The following is a 16,508-nucleotide window of genomic DNA, read 5'->3' as shown; positions in this document are numbered from 1 at the left end:
GTGGGTTGACTGGATGTCGAGACTCATCACGAATGCCAAGCCAATAATTGTATTCTCTCATCGCCGTTGGTGGAGTCACTCCGTTCCAGGACGGTGCCTGGAAGCCCGGGAGATACGAACTAGAACACCCATAATCTGGTAATTTGTACAGGCTGTCAGGCTTCGCTTGCTGTTGTTTCGCAATTCCCCCAAAAGCGAGCAACTCGAATTGGTCTGTCATCCCGCAACGGGTCGTTTATAAAGCTTGACCGCACAGACCAGATAGATTCCATCGATGCGTGTCAGAGACAAATGAACAGATCACTATAGGCCGGTCAGGTTGATCTGTTCCTTGACTTTCAAATCCGGCCGTCAGTATAGAGATGCCCAGCCTACCAAGCATTGCTATAAGCTTTCCTCGGCAGTACTCAAGCTTTGGCTTGCGCGGCCAAATTATTGAGACAACGGGGCGCAAACTCTTGGCATAGTGGAGTTGTCGTCCCTGGTCTGACGATGCCTCGGTTCAGAGTAGTGACGCTACCTGAAAAGTCCCTTACATAAGTCCACTGCCTTAGTCAAGTATGCTCCTAGCTCAAATGGGATGGAGGTCTGGGCTTCATTCAGGCTTTCATTACCCATTACCCACTTACATCGGGGCATGAGAAGGAGAAAAAGGGTATGCAAAAGTCAGCCTTGCCAGGCTTGCTCATATTGATTGCGGCACGGAAACTCTAAACGGTCCAAATTCTTGGACCCCATGGCAGCTCTGGGTGGACTCTGACTCTGCGTCGTGGCACTTCACGGTGATGGATGCCAAATGCGATGCTGTCTGTCCAGTACACCGCGAGATTAATTTCGGAGTTTGCGAGCAGTGCCCCCGTCGAAATGGCAATGTTGCAAGTCATCCAGCCTCTGGGCATCATATCGCTGCACTGTGCGTGTCTAAGTGTACGGCGCAGTCAATCGCGTGAGCGAGGCCAGTCGCAGAGGTGCAAACCCGTCTCTGAATGTAATCATGGGGATGAAAGCCCGAAAGTGGGACTGGGCATCAGGTATAACAGCAACCTTGCCCCGTGGCATCATGGACTTGCTCAAACCTCGTGGCCATCGCGGAGTTGTGAATCGCATGCTTGGCGGGGCAGATTCGTTTCGACAGCACCTCTCTCAGTCATTCGTTCCCATCAGGAGAGATGTTCCAGAAACTTATACAGGCGGCCTTCTGGCTGACCTTTCTCACTCTTTGTGCCCAATCCAGCGCTATTCCCTTTGATAAATTGTCTCCCACTCACGCTTCATCATCAGAATTGCACACTCATTTGGTTCGGTCCGAGTCAAGCTCTAATGAGTCGACTCCTCTCCTCAAGTCCGCCAGCTCGTCCGATATCGAGCAGGCCCGTCAGATTGTCAAGGATGCAATCGCCCAGGCATCCGTCCTGAACAAGGCTCGCCTAGACAATCCAGTAAAGACACCGTGAGCAGAATATACCCCGTGACTATGAGACCCAGGGCAAATCTAACACGTTGGGCAACAGGCACGGTCGTGGAGCTTCTCTCAAGGTCAGACGTGACGAGATACCGCACCTCCTGAATGTGACAGACGATATCGCTGCTGCCGCGGCCCTTGTGGCCGAAGCGGATGCCGAGCTCCAAGCCAATACTACTAAGCGAGCGGTCCACGCCCGCGGTACTTATTGGATGGGCGACATTGCTCGCAAGGGCAGTGTCCCTTGGGGCAGTGATTCTAGCTACAAGGTTTGTCCCGCCAGCTTGACGCTGACTTGATATTTCATGTGATATTAATGTACGACTACATAGGTCTTCCGCAACGTCCAGGACTACGGTGCCAAAGGTGACGGTGTGACCGACGACACGAAAGCCATCATGAGCGCCATGACTGATGGCAAGAGATGTGGCGAGAAATGCAACGGGTCCACCACTAAGAACGCCATTGTCTATTTCCCCCCGGGCACTTACCTTGTCTCTGGTTCCATCGACGTGTACTATGGCACTCAGGTCATTGGTGATGCCGAGGACCGTCCTGTCATCAAAGCTGCAGCTAGCTTTGTCGGTCTTGGTGTCTTTTCGACGGATAAGTAAGTCTCTTTAGATTTCTGTTGCTTTGGGAAAGTAGTAGTTTGTCTAACCACTCCTAGGTATGTTGGTGGTGTTGGAACTGATGGTAAGGACAACGAGTGGTATGTCAACACTGCGAGTTTCTATCGCCAAATTCGCAACTTGATCATCGACATCACTTCGACAGACGCCAACGCCTATGTGTGCGCACTGCATTACCAAGTCGCCCAGGCCACTAGCATCCAAAACCTGCTTCTGATCGCAAAGACCGGCACGACTCAGCAAGGAATCTGTCAGTACTATACTAAACCTTTTTAGTTTGAGTGACACGTACTGACTTGTGCCGAAGATGCCGAGAACGGCAGTGGTGGCCACATGTCCGACATCATAGTCAGTGGAGGCAACTTTGGATTTTGTGAGTATTAGGATGGCTACCCGGGTGCCTTATTGCTGACGCTATAAAGATGGCGGCGCTCAGCAGTTCACCGCTCAGCGAATGACATTCCAAGGATGCACCACTGCCGTGCAGATGATTTGGGACTGGGGCTGGGTAAGTATCCTACATCAGATACCCTCTTGAACAACGTTCAACGTGACTAATGGATGATACTCTATCATCAGCTTTGGAAGGAGACTGTCATTCACAATTCCGATGTCGGCTTCCGCCTACTGGGCGAGGGAGGCTCTGGTAACATCGGATCAGTCAGCATCATGGACTCTTCTTTCTTTGACGTCGGCACGGGTGTCATTATCGCCCCGGTGTCGGAGGAACCTGGTACAGGTGCTACTGGTATTGCTCTGGATAACATTCTTTGGTCTGGCTCTGGCGACGTTGTCAAAGACTCCGCAGGCACGACGCTCCTTAGCGCAGGCGATGTGGACAGCTGGTATCTGGGTCCCAACTACGGCGCCGGCTACAGAGTATGGGACCATGGTGAGGTCGACTCGTGGGACAGACCAGATGCGCTGCTTAGCGATACAAACGATGGCTTGCACAATACGCCCTTCTTTGAGAAGGAAAGACCCTCCTATTTGGGGTATTCTGCCAGCGACTTTGTCCATCTCAAGGATTATGCAACCGGTAAGTCTGCGCAGTTGTCGCTCGTCCACCTCGAGTGTCGGCTAACGAGAATCCAGGCGACGGTGCCACGGACGATACCTCGGGCGTTCAGGCCGCCATCAACAACAACGTTGGCAAAGTCATCTTTGCTGACGCCGGAACGTACATATTGACGGACACTGTTTACATCCCCGCTGGAACCAGAATCGTGGGTGAGACTTGGACGCAGTTTGCCGCGTATGGAGACAACTTCTCCGATATGATGTAAGTGCCTACCAGGCACGACAAACGTGGGATGAAAGTTGACAAAAAGACCAGGAACCCTAGAGTCATGTTGAAGGTCGGCGAGGAAGAGGAAGAAGGTGTCGTCGAGTTACAGGATCTCATGTTTACCACCAAGGGCGCAACACCAGGTGCAATCTTGGTCGAGTGGAACATCAAAGGCACAGAAAAGGGCGACGCCGGAATGTGGGGTGAGTTGACTCTGATCATGTTCTTACGTATCAGCACATCTCTGACTCGACGTAGATTGCCACGCACGCATTGGCGGTGCTACGGGAACAGAGCTCACTCCTACAGAGTGCCCAGCACTGACGACTGGCGAGGTTAGGGAGGAATGTATCGCCGCAACCATGATTATGCACATTACAACAACGGGATCTGGCTACTTCGAAAACGTTTGGCTCTGGGTGGCAGACCATATGGTAGAGTACGTTGTGGCACCTCTGCACGCCGCATGCCGATGCTGACAGCTACAGTGATCCGGATCTGAGCAGCGATACCAACGAGATGGTAAGTTATTAATACAGACTGCCCCAAAGAGTGCTGTCTTTGCTAAGCAACATACGTGTGCATCAGACCCAGATCTCAGTCTATGTAGCCCGAGGATTGTTGATCGAAAGTACAGACCCCGTGTGGCTGTATGGCACAGCATCCGAACACTCGACTCTCTACCAATACAGCTTCCAGTCCGCCGAGAACGTCCTTGCAGGCCTCGTACAAACAGAATCCCCCTACTACCAACCGACCCCTAAAGCCCCTGCTCCTTTCACGGATACGCTCGGAATATTCCTTGGCGATCCAGACTTTGACTGCGGTTCCATAGAGTTCGACGGCTGCGACTCGTCTTGGGGATTGGTCTTGAGCGACTCGAAAGACATCTACATCGCGGCTGCGGGCATCTACTCCTGGTATGTGTGCCCTGTCTCTACAGCTCCACATCTGCAACGCCTCTTGTAGTCACGAATTACAAATTTTGGGCAGAAGCGTCAGCTGACAATGAACCCAAACAGGTTTAGTACGTATTCTCAGGACTGTATCGACCTCCACGAGTGTCAGAAAGCATTGGTGCTAGTAACAGACAACGACTCTGGAGTTCGGCTCCAGAACCTGATCACCATTGGCGCCGAGTATTCAGCCGCATATAACAAGGATGATGGATCCTACGAAGGCATACTTGCTACCACGAACCTGGGGGTTTCTACACATCCTGAATGGTCACAACTCACTATATTTGACGCCCAAGCCTATGTGACCGACGATGAATACGATCCAGCGGACGACTGCGTGGACGGGGACTTGTATACCTCCCTAGATGCCATCCAGGCAGCTGTTGGCACGATCCCCACCTACTGTATACCAGTTTACACCATTCCGATTCTGGACAGCATGCTTTATCAAGCTATGGACGACTATAATGACGTTAACAACGGCTACGACGACGTGTTTGGATACTACGAGACATATGTCAAGGACCTTGTCCAGCCACAGCTCGACAGTTTCATGTCCATCGAGGGCGGTGATGGCAACAAATACTTTACTTGCACCTATCAGGAAGGTAACCAGGCCTCGAAAACTGGCGCTTGCCCCATCCTGGTACGCTGGGATGATGCCGACTACTACACCTTGACTTACACGTTAGTCGACGAAGAGGGGTTCTACACCCAGCTTGAGGATGACTTTGGCATTCAGAGAGACTGGGTCACCTTCGGCGAACGTGAGGATAAGAACACGTGTGTCGGGGCCGGCAGCCACAGCGATTGCGTACGCTACGACCGAGTGCGACACGGCTACCCGACAAGAAACGACAGCATGGAAGTTACCAATCCCAAGGACATCATCACCAAGGCACAGAGCGGCCTCGACGACCTCCACGACACCATGGTCATCAGCCAGCTCGAATGGATTGGCCTCAGCTGGAACGGAAGTGGCAGTGACATGATGGAGGTTCTATCAGTCCCGGTGAGCATGCTGGAACAGGCAATTGATTCCATGCAACGAGCCAAGGACATTGGAGAGCAGGAGGAGACGGCTGAGAAGAACAAGCTCATTGTGGAAATTATCAGTGCTGTCCTTATGGTCATCCCGTTCGCCGGTTCCGCCCTCGGCGCAACCACCGGCGTCCTCCTGAAGACACTCGGTCGCATCCTGCTGGTGGTCGGCGACGTCGGGACGGTCGCCCTGGCCCTGAAGGACATTGTGGAGAACCCGGACTTGGCGCCGCTGGCCATCATGGAGATGCTCGTAGGCTTCGGCGGGGGCGGCAGCAAGGGCATTGCGCGATCCGAAGAGGATTTCTCTACAATGGCCAAGATCAAGAAGGCGATGAGCGACGGTGATATTTCCAACGCCGGGGCCATCTTCAAGAAGAACGACGACAACATAAAGGCACTGTCCGCAGCCTGTGGCAAGAAATAGAGGATTCAGGAGGGGAGCATCTGCAATCGCAGACACAGGGGGATCGGCAATCACACGATGCTAGTTGTCTGCTTATTTAATGTACAAATGCTTATTGATAGGCCAAGGCTGTCTTAAACTTTTTTTTTCTTATGTATACAGCGAATGCGAATCGTGTGAATATTCCTTTAGTGCTGTACTATTAACGGATTTCATGGCGGACATGTGGGTTGAACTCGTGGGAAGCCAAGTCTTCAGCATCTGGATCCAACTTGGCCACCATACTGAAGGCACAAAGTTGTATCGATCCTGTCGTAATTCAGTGTATTCCTTCAAATTCTCGGCCCAAGAAGTGTGGCGCAGCTCCGCCGAGCCGTTGAAATATTCGTCGTCAGAATATCCAAAGCATACGAATCACAGGTAAGATAGAGGATGCATGGCGAACAGAGTAATTAAAACGAAACATCTGGTCAACTTGTAACTGTGCAAAGCCTACGCTGCCGGTAGGCGAGGGTTCAAGATCCGAACATTTCATGCCATCGAAGCAGCAGAAGTCAGGTGTCCTCGATCGATTGGCTCCATTGCCTACGCAATATTTCTACGATGGTGATTGTCCACCCCAGGCGACAGACATGTATAAGAGGCGTAACTGTTATAGTACGCTGTAATCACGAGATTGGCTTGCATCTAGGAGATCTTATGGCGACCGTTCTTATTCTTCGTAGACTGTTAGCGGCAAGGAGGCAATGCGTTTTGTCGTGTTCAAGAGACAGGTGCTTCTCTGCACGATACGAAGACTGCTAGTCAGGAGCTGCGTAGACTTGCCCCATACAGAGATGTGACGCTTGTGTCCACATGGGGCCGGTTGGCGTTGCGAGCCCAGACCATAACGATGTCAGTGCCACTTATGTAAGGTATCTGTATGGCCTTATCTATGGATCCATCCGGCATTATCCAGTACCTAAGGTACCTAGGTATTATAGTGCAGAGAGGGGCTTCCACGGTACGGTCGTATAGCCAGAGACTTTATATACCAAACTTCTCAGACTTCTTCTTGGCCACTCGACTACCAACAACAGTGATCTGGAGGGCTCCTACTCGGCGGCGACAATCCGACCGGAAAAGATATCCATCAATGCGAGCTCACAGAGACAGAGCCGCTACGACACTCGGTTGTTCCTAGCGCATCCCCGGCTAACGGCGGAGTTCAGCGACGCTTTACCCCACACCAGCAACGCCCCCAGTCCCCTATTTAACCAACCGATAGCGGTGCCCACGAGGGTCCCCGGGGAATTGGAACATAGCAACAACCTCGGGGGCTGGTGAGACTCGAAGCTTTTGGTGACCGCCGGGGACCGCTCCAGTCCAGATCGCACCCAATTAGCCAGAAAACCACGCCTGTCTATTCTTCCCCTTCCCGCTCCCGCTCCCGCCCTCGCAATGCATCGTTCACTTACACGAGGCATCACCGCGAGCGCCGGCCGCAGCGTATCTCGACTCTCCGCAGCATCACCCCCCAGAATGGCATCCCGGGCCACCGCCGCTAGGCGCATCGCCGCCACCACCCAGCACCTGCGCCCCTACGGCGCCCTGGCCTCCACGGCCACCAGCTTCCCCCAGACGCACGAGAAGATCGCGAAGCCCGAGGACACGCCGTGGTTCGTCGACAACGAGTTCAAGGCCTCGGACGCCGACAAGTGGATCGACTTATACGACCCGGCCACCAACAACCTGGTCACCCGCGTGCCCCAGTCCACCGACGCCGAGCTCCAGGCCGCCGTCGACAGCGCCCAGAAGGCCTTCCCGGCATGGCGGGCCACGAGCGTCCTGGCGCGCCAGCAGATCATGTTCAAGTTCGTGAACCTCGTCCGCGAGAACTGGGACCGCCTCGCCGCCAGCATCACCCTCGAGCAGGGCAAGACCTTTGCCGACGCCCGCGGCGACGTCCTGAGAGGACTCCAGGTCGCCGAGGCCGCCTGTGGCGCGCCCGAGCTCCTCAAGGGCGAGGTGCTGGAGGTGGCCAAGGATATGGAGACGAGGACTTACAGGGAACCGCTGGGAGTCACGGCTGCTATCTGCCCATTCAGTGAGTGCCACCCCACCCCCCCTCGACAGTGATACGATATCGAGATCAATTGGCTAACCACGGAGCTTGGATAGACTTCCCGGCCATGATTCCTCTCTGGTGCATTCCCATTGCCACAGTCACTGGTAACACCCTCGTGCTCAAGCCGTCTGAGAGAGACCCAGGCGCCGCCATAATCCTGGCCGAACTGGCCCAGAAGGCCGGCTTCCCTCCTGGTGTCATCAACATTGTCCACGGTGCTCACCGGACAGTGGACTTCATCCTCGATGCCCCTGAGATCAAGGCCATCAGCTTTGTGGGTGGCAACAAGGCCGGCGAGTACATCTTCACCCGCGGCTCGGCCAACGGCAAGCGCGTGCAGGCCAATCTGGGCGCCAAGAACCACGCCGCTGTCCTGCCCGACTGCAACAAGAACCACTTTCTCAACTCCGTCGTTGGTGCTGCCTTTGGTGCTGCCGGTCAGAGATGCATGGCCCTCAGCACCCTTGTCATGGTTGGCGAGACGAAGGAGTGGCTGCCAGAACTGGCAGAGCGTGCCAAGGCTCTGCAGGTCAACGGTGGTTTTGAGGAGGGCGCTGACCTAGGCCCCGTGATTTCTCCCCAGAGCAAGGAGAGGATCGAGAGCCTCATCGCCAGCGCCGAGGAGGAGGGCGCCACCATCCTGCTCGATGGCCGCGGCTTCAAGCCTGAGAAGTACCCCAACGGTAACTGGGTGGGCCCAACCATCATCACCAACGTCACACCGGATATGAAGTGCTATACTGAGGAAATCTTCGGTCCGGTGCTAGTCTGCTTGAACGTCGAGACTCTTGATGACGCCATCGAGCTGATCAACAAGAACGAGTATGGCAACGGCACTGCCATCTTCACCAAGTCCGGCGCAACCGCTGAGACCTTCCGGAAGCACATCGAGGCCGGCCAGGTCGGTATCAACGTGCCGATTCCCGTCCCTCTGCCCATGTTCTCCTTCACGGGCAACAAGAAGAGTATCGCCGGTGGCGGCGCCAACACTTTCTACGGACGCCCCGGCATCAACTTTTACACCCAGTACAAGACTGTTACAGCCATGTGGGCGGGCTCCGATGCTATCTCTCAGAAGGCTGATGTCGCCATGCCGACGCATAGCTAAAGAGGCTGGGTGTCAAGTGGTATGAGGGGGAGAATGAAGTCTGGCTTATCATGGGCGCAATGTATATAAGTTGCTGCATTATGAGGTTAACTAGGCGTCAAGCGTTCATTACCAAAATCCAAGACAAATTCCCAGTAGATTTGATTGCCCGGTGGAGAATTAGGTACGTGATACGCCTTATTGTTGATCTACAGTGTGAGGCACGCGCTGCTGCGGCTGCATATAGTCAGCACGGCAATTACAACGATGACGTCGTTGCCGTGTAAGTGTCTTCTTGCTGTTATCATGTAGAAAACAAACGACAACCATTATATGTGACTTCATCCAAGTATCATTCAGGTGTGTGCCCAAGTTAGGTAATATAACGCTTGGGTTCATGACACGTGGGCCTATTGACCCCACAAGGTTGCTGATTACCTAGGCGGGTGGACTCGGTATGCGAAGACTAAGTTGCCGAGGCAGTATTGATTTTCCAGAGTGCAGCAACGTGGGCCTGAGATGTGTGCTTATTGAATTGACCAGTTCGATTTTTAAGGCTGCAAGATTCGAGGCTGATCTCTGGAACCAACATGACGCTCCTGCTACCGGTAGGTCAAATGCAGCAGGCAGGCCTATGATGATTCAGCATAGGCTGGTGCCCTCCGTATCTCGGCAACGACACGGCCACAGCACCCAACTTTCCTCTGCCTTTTGGAACCAGCACACGAAGGATGCGCATCAACGACGACTCCGGACCCGAACAGACTGCAATCCAAGAACTCGATGACGGCTCTACAAGCCTCTCGGGGAAGCTCGTCTACCTCCCAAACGACGTGTTCCTTCTCGTCATCTCCTACTTGTCCCCGGAGGACAGCATCGTCTGCCGCGGCGTGAACCGAGCCTGGCTCAAGACCTTCTCCTCGGAAGATGTCTCCTGGAACCTCCTGAGATGGCACTTCCCGCGCTGCCGGGAGATGCGCGCGCCATCGGCGGCCGCCGCCGCATCGTCCCCGAAGCGGCCGGACTGGACGGCGCTCTACGCCAGGGTCGCGCGTCGTTACCACTTCCTCCGGGCCGCCCGGCCCCGGCTCGTGGAGAAAGTCGACGTCGTCCAGGAGGCCAAGCAGGACCACCCGCTGCTGTTCCGCGGCGTCGAGCCCTGGCGGCGCTTCCTGCGCTTCAATGACAACACGGCCTCGTTTGCGTACCGCGACGCCGCGTGGTCCATGGACGACGGCCTGCTCGTCTACCAGGACGCCGAGGGCCGCTGCGTCGCCTACGACCTGGAGACGCGGCACCGGTTCGCCGTGCCGTTCGGCGTGGCCGGCAAGATCGTCCGCCGCATCCGCCTGCGGTGCGGCGTCCTGGTCGTCGAGTGGTGCGAGCGCGAGGCGTACCACCAGCTCAACGACCGGGAGTCGGTGCACCGGCACTTCGCCACGGCGTTCGACGTGCTGCGGTGCTCGCCGCGCTCGTCGTCGCGGTCGCCCCGATTCTCCGTCGTGCGGTCCGTCTCGGGCGCGTCCGGCTGGACCATCACGTTCCGCTCCGAGTGGAAGATCCATTTCCTGGGCCTGCCGCTGAACCGCCACGATCGCTTCTTCTCGGCCCACACGGCCACCCACTACGCCCTGTACTTGTGGCAGCCGAACCGCTCGCCCTGGGGCGAGGAGGACCCGCTCGAGCAGCTCACGGTTTGGGACATCTCGTTCCCGTCGCAGTACCGCCCTTCGCAGGATCCCTCCGGCGCTCACAAGCCGGATGCCGACTTGGGGCCTCATGTTATCCAGCGCCTGACCTGGCGGGACTTGGACTTCCTGGGTCTTCGCCAACGGCACACGCCTTCCTTCCGCGAGATCTTACTGGACGACCAAAACGTCTACATCCACGAAGAGGAGCACCGTTGGCTGGCGGGCCCGCAATCCTCGCTTATACCGCCTCGTCATCACCATGTCCGCTGTACTGGTATACCCATGACCGGGATGGGCCCTCGGTGGTACGACGAGTGCTGTGCCGACGGCAATGTTCATCTCTCCTTCTGTCCCCGCTCGGGCTCCGCGGCCCGGCTGAACAATGCCACTTCGACATCTACAAGTCACAGCAACGTATGGCCTGGCTTGGCGCCGTGCTGGCGCCACGAGGAATTCCCGTACCTGACCATGAGCGAACTGGTCGATGCCGAGGCAGGGGTTAGGATCGTCGCCAGGCAATGCTTCATGGTCGAGGCCCTATCCGTGTTCGTGCTCCCCCGGATCAGCATCAAGGAGGAAGACGGCGATGGCCACGAGACGGACGAGGTCAGATTCGGGGACGAGATGTGGGGAGAACTGGTGGGCAAGGGCCGGATCTGTGGTGATGAGAGGTTTGTTGTCGGTGAGGACATGGAGGGTAAAGTCACAGTGATTTGGTTTTAACGGCAATAGTGGCTGTAGTAGCTATAGTCAAGCCTTGGCAGGACTGTATAGATGTAGCCCCATCATGGGTCTCCATCTATATCACCTTATCAAATATTTTTTAGCATTCAACTACGGGCTGAGATCCTATTATCGACAATTCACTACGAACGCAAGCATTGCTAGACCTCATCCCCAACAGCTAACAAAGAACGAGATTTCAACTTGGAAGACACATGGTTTATGTGGAGAGTTTTCTCCGGACGCATCTGTGTCATGAACAACTTACAATATAGCGACAGGATTCCAAATTTGTCAGCCTTGGGCGGGAAGCACGTCGCCCATCAATATGCCCACTTACAAGGTGGGCCTCTCATTATTAGCGGCGACTGACAGTAAACAGGGGGCCCTGATCCTTGGCGTTTGCTCCGTGATGGAACAAAGATATAAGTCACTTATCAGTTTGTTCGGGCCCTGGCGTAACTACTCGGCATGGAGGACGAAAGACGGGTTTGTCAACTCCTATCAAGACGTTACCACCGGCCTTAGGAGACCTCCGGAAATGCTCGAGTCGCTTCGTGAACACCCAGGTCGAGGGCAGCCTCTGACATGCATGTCGTCCCCACCATAGCTCGCGACGCTAACGCCAAGACGGGAGCTTCTTCCTCGAGTGGGCTGCTATAAACCCCCGGCCCTTGGCTTCTCATTGGGCACACGGAAATAGTGCCGCCCTATCTCGTGCTTAAGTCTGCCCGAGCTCCACCGACTTCCGCAGTCGCCCGCCTCCGACCAAATTCGCAGCCGGGGTCTGGCGGCTCAGTCACTCAGTGGCCGGCAACGGCTGTACCTATGTGTAGTGCGAATGCAACAGGATGGGCGGGGTTCAAGTCAGAGCAGCATGGGAGATGCAGACGAGATTTTCTGCTGACCCTCCATTGCCGATTGGGGTTTGGCTTCCATGTGGGTTATCTTTAGTCTTCTTTCGACGGAAGCTGGCTACAAGAGTAGACCCTTCTGCCTTTTCACTTTATCTGCCCTATAATTACCCATCCACACTGCTCCTAGACCCGGAATCTACTCCAGTCGATAGGGTAGCTGCAGCTCTTACAATATGGCAATGAAGCTCACTCTTCTGGCCCTGGCAGCCCTGCCGGCCGTGACTGCTGAGACTATACTCGGCGTCTACATCTTCCATCGCCATGGAGACCGTACGCCAAAGGCGCTCGCGCCCGCGAATCTGACTTCGCTCGGCCAGGAGCAGGTGTACCAGTCCGGCGCCTACTACCGCAGCCGGTATGTCGCATCTGATGCCTCGTCGCCCATCTACAGGCTCAGCAGCGACGTCGCCGTCGCCAACCAGATGACCGTCACCTCGCAGACGGACACGGTGCTCCAGAACTCGGCGCAGGCGTTCATGCAGGGCGTGTACCCTCCGGTGGGAACTGTGTCTGTCGAGAAATTGGCCAACGGCTCCTCCATCGAGGGCTCCCTGAATGGCTACCAGTACATCCCCATCAATGCCGTCGCGTCTGCCTCGTCATCCTCCAACGCGGAGAACAACGAGTGGCTCCAGGGCGGCTCTGGCTGCGGCAACGCCGTCGTGAGCTCCAACAACTACTTCTCCTCGAGCGAGTACCTGTCGACTCTCAAGGGCACCCAGGATTTCTACCAGGGACTCTTGCCCGTGATCAACAGTACTTTCACCTCGAGCCAGGCCAGCTTCAAGAACGGCTACACCAGTAAGCAGCAAATTACTTGGCCCAGCTACACCCGCCAGCTTTGCATGACTAACACGGCAGATAGTCTACGACTACATCAACGTGGCCACCATCCACAACTTGACCATCCCGTCTGAGGACCTGCTCACCAACGAGACTCTGCACGAGCTCTTCTGGCTGGCCAACGCCCACGAGTGGGGGCTGGCCTACAACGAGACGGACCCGATCCGGGCCGTCGCGGGCGCCACGCTCGCGGGCCAGATCGTCACGCAGCTCAACGCGACGCTGACGGGCAAGTCCAAGCAGCCGCTGGGCGTGCAGTTCGGCGCCTACGCGTCGTTCCTGTCCTTCTTCGGCCTGGCGCAGCTGCCGGCCGTGTCGGATAACTTCCGCGGCATCGTCGACTACGCCTCGTCCATGGCCTTCGAGCTGGTGGACACCTCGGACGCCGCCGTGACCGCCTCCTCGTACCCGGCCGCCGCCGACGTCTCGGTGCGCTTCCTGTTCGCCAACGGGTCCGCCGCCGCCCACGCCCCGGTCGCCTACCCGCTCTTCGGCCAGAGCGAGACCCTGCTCCCCTGGACGACCTTCGTCGCTGAGATGGGCAAGTTCGCCATCGCTGACACGGCCGCCTGGTGCACCGCCTGCGGCAACTCGACCGGCGTCTGCGCCCAGTTCGCCTCGGGCTCGGACTCCGGGAGCGGCAGCGCGTCGGCCACCTCGACCTCGGGCAACGGCATCTCGCTGCCGGTCGCTGGTGTTATTGGCGCGCTGGTGACGCTCGTCGTCATCCTGGGCGTCGAGGCTTTGGTGTACTTCGTTGCTGGCTTGAAGCTGGTCAAGAAGTCGGCTCTGGCCGCCAGCTCTGGGCCCACCTCTGAGCTAAAGGCCTAAGGGTGTGGTTGAAGGAAGACTGAGTGTATTGGGGACGGGAGGTTGGCTGAGGAGTTGCACGTAACGCTTAATACCACGCTTGGAAGCTAACGACATGTCACGACTCTAACTTGAACGATACCAATCTAGTAAAATAATACCGTTTCATTCGGGACTGCTGATATGCGAAATTCACTGTGAAAATTGTGTGATGCATGTATGCATGACTACCAAATCACCCCTCACTCGGAGCGATATGATACAAGATAACCAACATGAATTTTCGTGCTCGTTTTTCTGACTAATTACTATCGACATGATTAAGGTGAGTGCATTAAGTTGGGTATATTAAGTCCTCCAAACTTTCGAAATTATCCGACGTAAACTGGCTATACGCAAACCCCTGTTCACCGCAAGCCAGTCAACTCAAGCAGGTCATGGCGATAGAAGAAACTGCGGTTCCGCTTGCCGAACACATCTTGGGACTATGATTAGCAATGGCTCAGCATGATAAGGACAGGTAGGGAGAAACCTACACATGGGAATACTCAGCAGGCATATCACCACCTGAACTGACGCGAGAGCAATAAAAGTCTCCTTAATGCCCCCCACAATAAGCCACTGGTAAGCCTTGTACGTGAGGCCAAAACTGAACATGTTTTTGAAGATTATTAAGCATGTGAAGCCCTCAACAGCCAGGTCCCCTGTGAACCACAGTATTAGCATTGTATAGAAGCAAATACCACGGGAGGCATGCAGGACTTACGGTATGCATCTACAATGTAGAGCGAGCTGGCGACAGCTCCAATGACCATGCCGCAGACCTCGAATCCAAAAAACATGATAGGGACGGTCCAGTGGTATTCCTTCGCCAGAGTGCCCACACTGGTAATAGCGAACCCATAGAGGCCCATGCATCCGAAGATAAGTTGAGGTATTACAAGCAGGATGCGGAATTCTGGCTCGTACACGCCACCATTGAGTTTGGTTAGATATTTGGCGCTCCAGTCTGAGAGGCCACCAGCGATAGCGAAGCCAAGAATGGCACCCAGGAATGGTCCCACGTACGCATAACCTGTTGACACTTCGTTCCAGAACAGTGGTGGCCCCAGAAAGATGGCAGCCAGGACGACACCGATGAAAACTGTCCAGCCGATCATTGTCCCTTGAATCAAGCAAGCCCAAAGGAAGGCGGGCTGGGCGAATAGAGGGAACGGTCGAAGCAGTAGCTTGAAGAAGTTCTCATCGGTCTTGCGGCCGTCGAATAAAGCCAGGGACTGTGCGTATGCCTTCTTCGGGCGGCTAGGTCCGGATGTCATCCGGACTGGCTGTGACTGTGCCTCGGATTCTTTCAAAGTCTGCTCGTCGGAGCCGTCGAATGCTCCGATATCCGTATTGAGGGCCGCATCCCGGCGGAAGGCAGTCTCCGGACAGAAGAAGATAATTGCCACAAGACAGACGGCACAGAAGATGGCGACCAGGTAGAAGGTCCACCACCAATGGATCGTGTGCGTGATCTTTCCCACGACGATGGGAGTGAAGAACGCGCCGCCAAATACAGCCAGGTTCGTAAAGGCCATGCGCTTTCCCCGTTCCTGAACAAAGAGTTTAGAACGTCGCCCGGCAAGTCGGAGGAAGTACTTACATGTACGAAATACAGATCTCCAACGGCTGCATTGACCAAGGATTCGAACGGTGCTGTTCCCACTCCCTGGATAATTCTCGCCCAGAGCAGGCTGGTATAATTCGTACCCACGGCCCCAGCCCACGCACTCGACGCTATAAGAAGGCATGTGCCAAAAATGAACGCATGTCTCTTGCCCAGGATCCTGCTAGATGGGACGAAGAAGAACCCTGCGAAACCCACGCCCAGCAGGAAGTAGCCCGTCAATAGCGCGATGTAGGTGAAGTCCATGGTGAACCACAGCGAGAGCGTCAGGGTGTTGGCGGCCAGGATGGGGCCCAGGGCCGTCGCGAAGATGGCGGTGATTGAGAGGATGAAGGTGATCAGATCGCGTCGCCATAGCGGCCAGTTCAGGGGATCGTTCGGGTCGTCGGATGGCTGAGGGTGCTGCGCAGGAACAGGGTTAGGTTTGCGAGCCAAGAGGACAATGCTGCTGTCCTATAGCACTATAAGGACTCACAAGTATAATCGGAACAGGACCACTCCTGTCACACTTCAACCCTCGCGCATTCACCGTCTCCGCGGTCTGTGGCCTGTCCGGATCGTCAAAGTACCGTGTCGTGCCTGTCGCATCTTCGTTAGCTAGACGTGAGGGGCCTCGGCAGGAGGACATGTGAAGCCATACCGGGGACGTGGTCGAGGACCGTGTCTTCGAGGATACCGAGCCCCATGACTGAGGAGAGCAAACGTTGTCGCCGGTGGGAGTCTTCACATATCACCGATCCTGTCGTCTCTGTGAGCTGAAGTTGCCGCAACAGCTGGTCTTTTGGCGTTGGAGGCCGGAGTCGAGCTGGGACTGGTGGCGTCCGCGCGTTCCCGATTGCAGTTGGAGAAGAGGGGCCAACGCGGCGCCTGTGA

General features: G+C 55.6%; 5 protein-coding genes across 5 annotated transcripts; 4 read left to right on the top strand and 1 right to left on the bottom strand.

Moving 5' to 3' along the window:
• Positions 1-1,169: 1,169 nt before the first annotated feature.
• On the top strand, positions 1,170-5,809 carry JN550_009307 (uncharacterized protein; the record flags this gene model as incomplete). The annotated part of the gene is made up of 13 exons (XM_049321365.1): positions 1,170-1,450; positions 1,512-1,731; positions 1,795-2,072; positions 2,133-2,344; positions 2,402-2,467; positions 2,517-2,602; positions 2,674-3,133; positions 3,190-3,376; positions 3,431-3,585; positions 3,641-3,821; positions 3,871-3,904; positions 3,971-4,302; positions 4,405-5,809. The coding sequence occupies 13 exons, from the start codon at positions 1,170-1,172 to the stop codon at positions 5,807-5,809; spliced, it is 3,897 nt and encodes a 1,298-aa protein (XP_049168664.1).
• Positions 5,810-7,228: 1,419 nt separating this feature from the next.
• JN550_009306 (uncharacterized protein) lies at positions 7,229-9,003 on the top strand (the record flags this gene model as incomplete). The annotated part of the gene is made up of 2 exons (XM_049321364.1): positions 7,229-7,874; positions 7,949-9,003. The coding sequence occupies 2 exons, from the start codon at positions 7,229-7,231 to the stop codon at positions 9,001-9,003; spliced, it is 1,701 nt and encodes a 566-aa protein (XP_049168663.1).
• Positions 9,004-9,713: 710 nt separating this feature from the next.
• On the top strand, positions 9,714-11,396 carry JN550_009305 (uncharacterized protein; the record flags this gene model as incomplete). The annotated part of the gene is made up of 1 exon (XM_049321363.1): positions 9,714-11,396. One exon carries the CDS (start codon positions 9,714-9,716, stop codon positions 11,394-11,396), a length of 1,683 nt encoding a protein of 560 aa, XP_049168662.1.
• Positions 11,397-12,486: 1,090 nt separating this feature from the next.
• JN550_009304 (uncharacterized protein) lies at positions 12,487-13,987 on the top strand (the record flags this gene model as incomplete). The annotated part of the gene is made up of 2 exons (XM_049321362.1): positions 12,487-13,114; positions 13,179-13,987. 2 exons carry the CDS (start codon positions 12,487-12,489, stop codon positions 13,985-13,987), a joined length of 1,437 nt encoding a protein of 478 aa, XP_049168661.1.
• A 386-nt stretch (positions 13,988-14,373) lies between these two features.
• Positions 14,374-16,321, bottom strand: JN550_009303 (uncharacterized protein; the record flags this gene model as incomplete). The annotated part of the gene is made up of 6 exons (XM_049321361.1): positions 14,374-14,444; positions 14,503-14,670; positions 14,733-15,561; positions 15,612-16,037; positions 16,111-16,214; positions 16,276-16,321. The coding sequence occupies 6 exons, from the start codon at positions 16,319-16,321 to the stop codon at positions 14,374-14,376; spliced, it is 1,644 nt and encodes a 547-aa protein (XP_049168660.1).
• Positions 16,322-16,508: the final 187 nt, after the last annotated feature.

The sequence above is a fragment of the Neoarthrinium moseri genome (genome assembly GCF_022829205.1).
Source record: "Neoarthrinium moseri strain CBS 164.80 chromosome Unknown scaffold42_Wmoseri_CBS_16480, whole genome shotgun sequence".
NCBI classification, from domain to species: Eukaryota; Fungi; Ascomycota; class Sordariomycetes; order Amphisphaeriales; family Apiosporaceae; genus Neoarthrinium; species Neoarthrinium moseri.
Note: the sequence above shows the minus strand (reverse complement) of the source record. Positions and strands in the feature narration are given on the sequence as shown.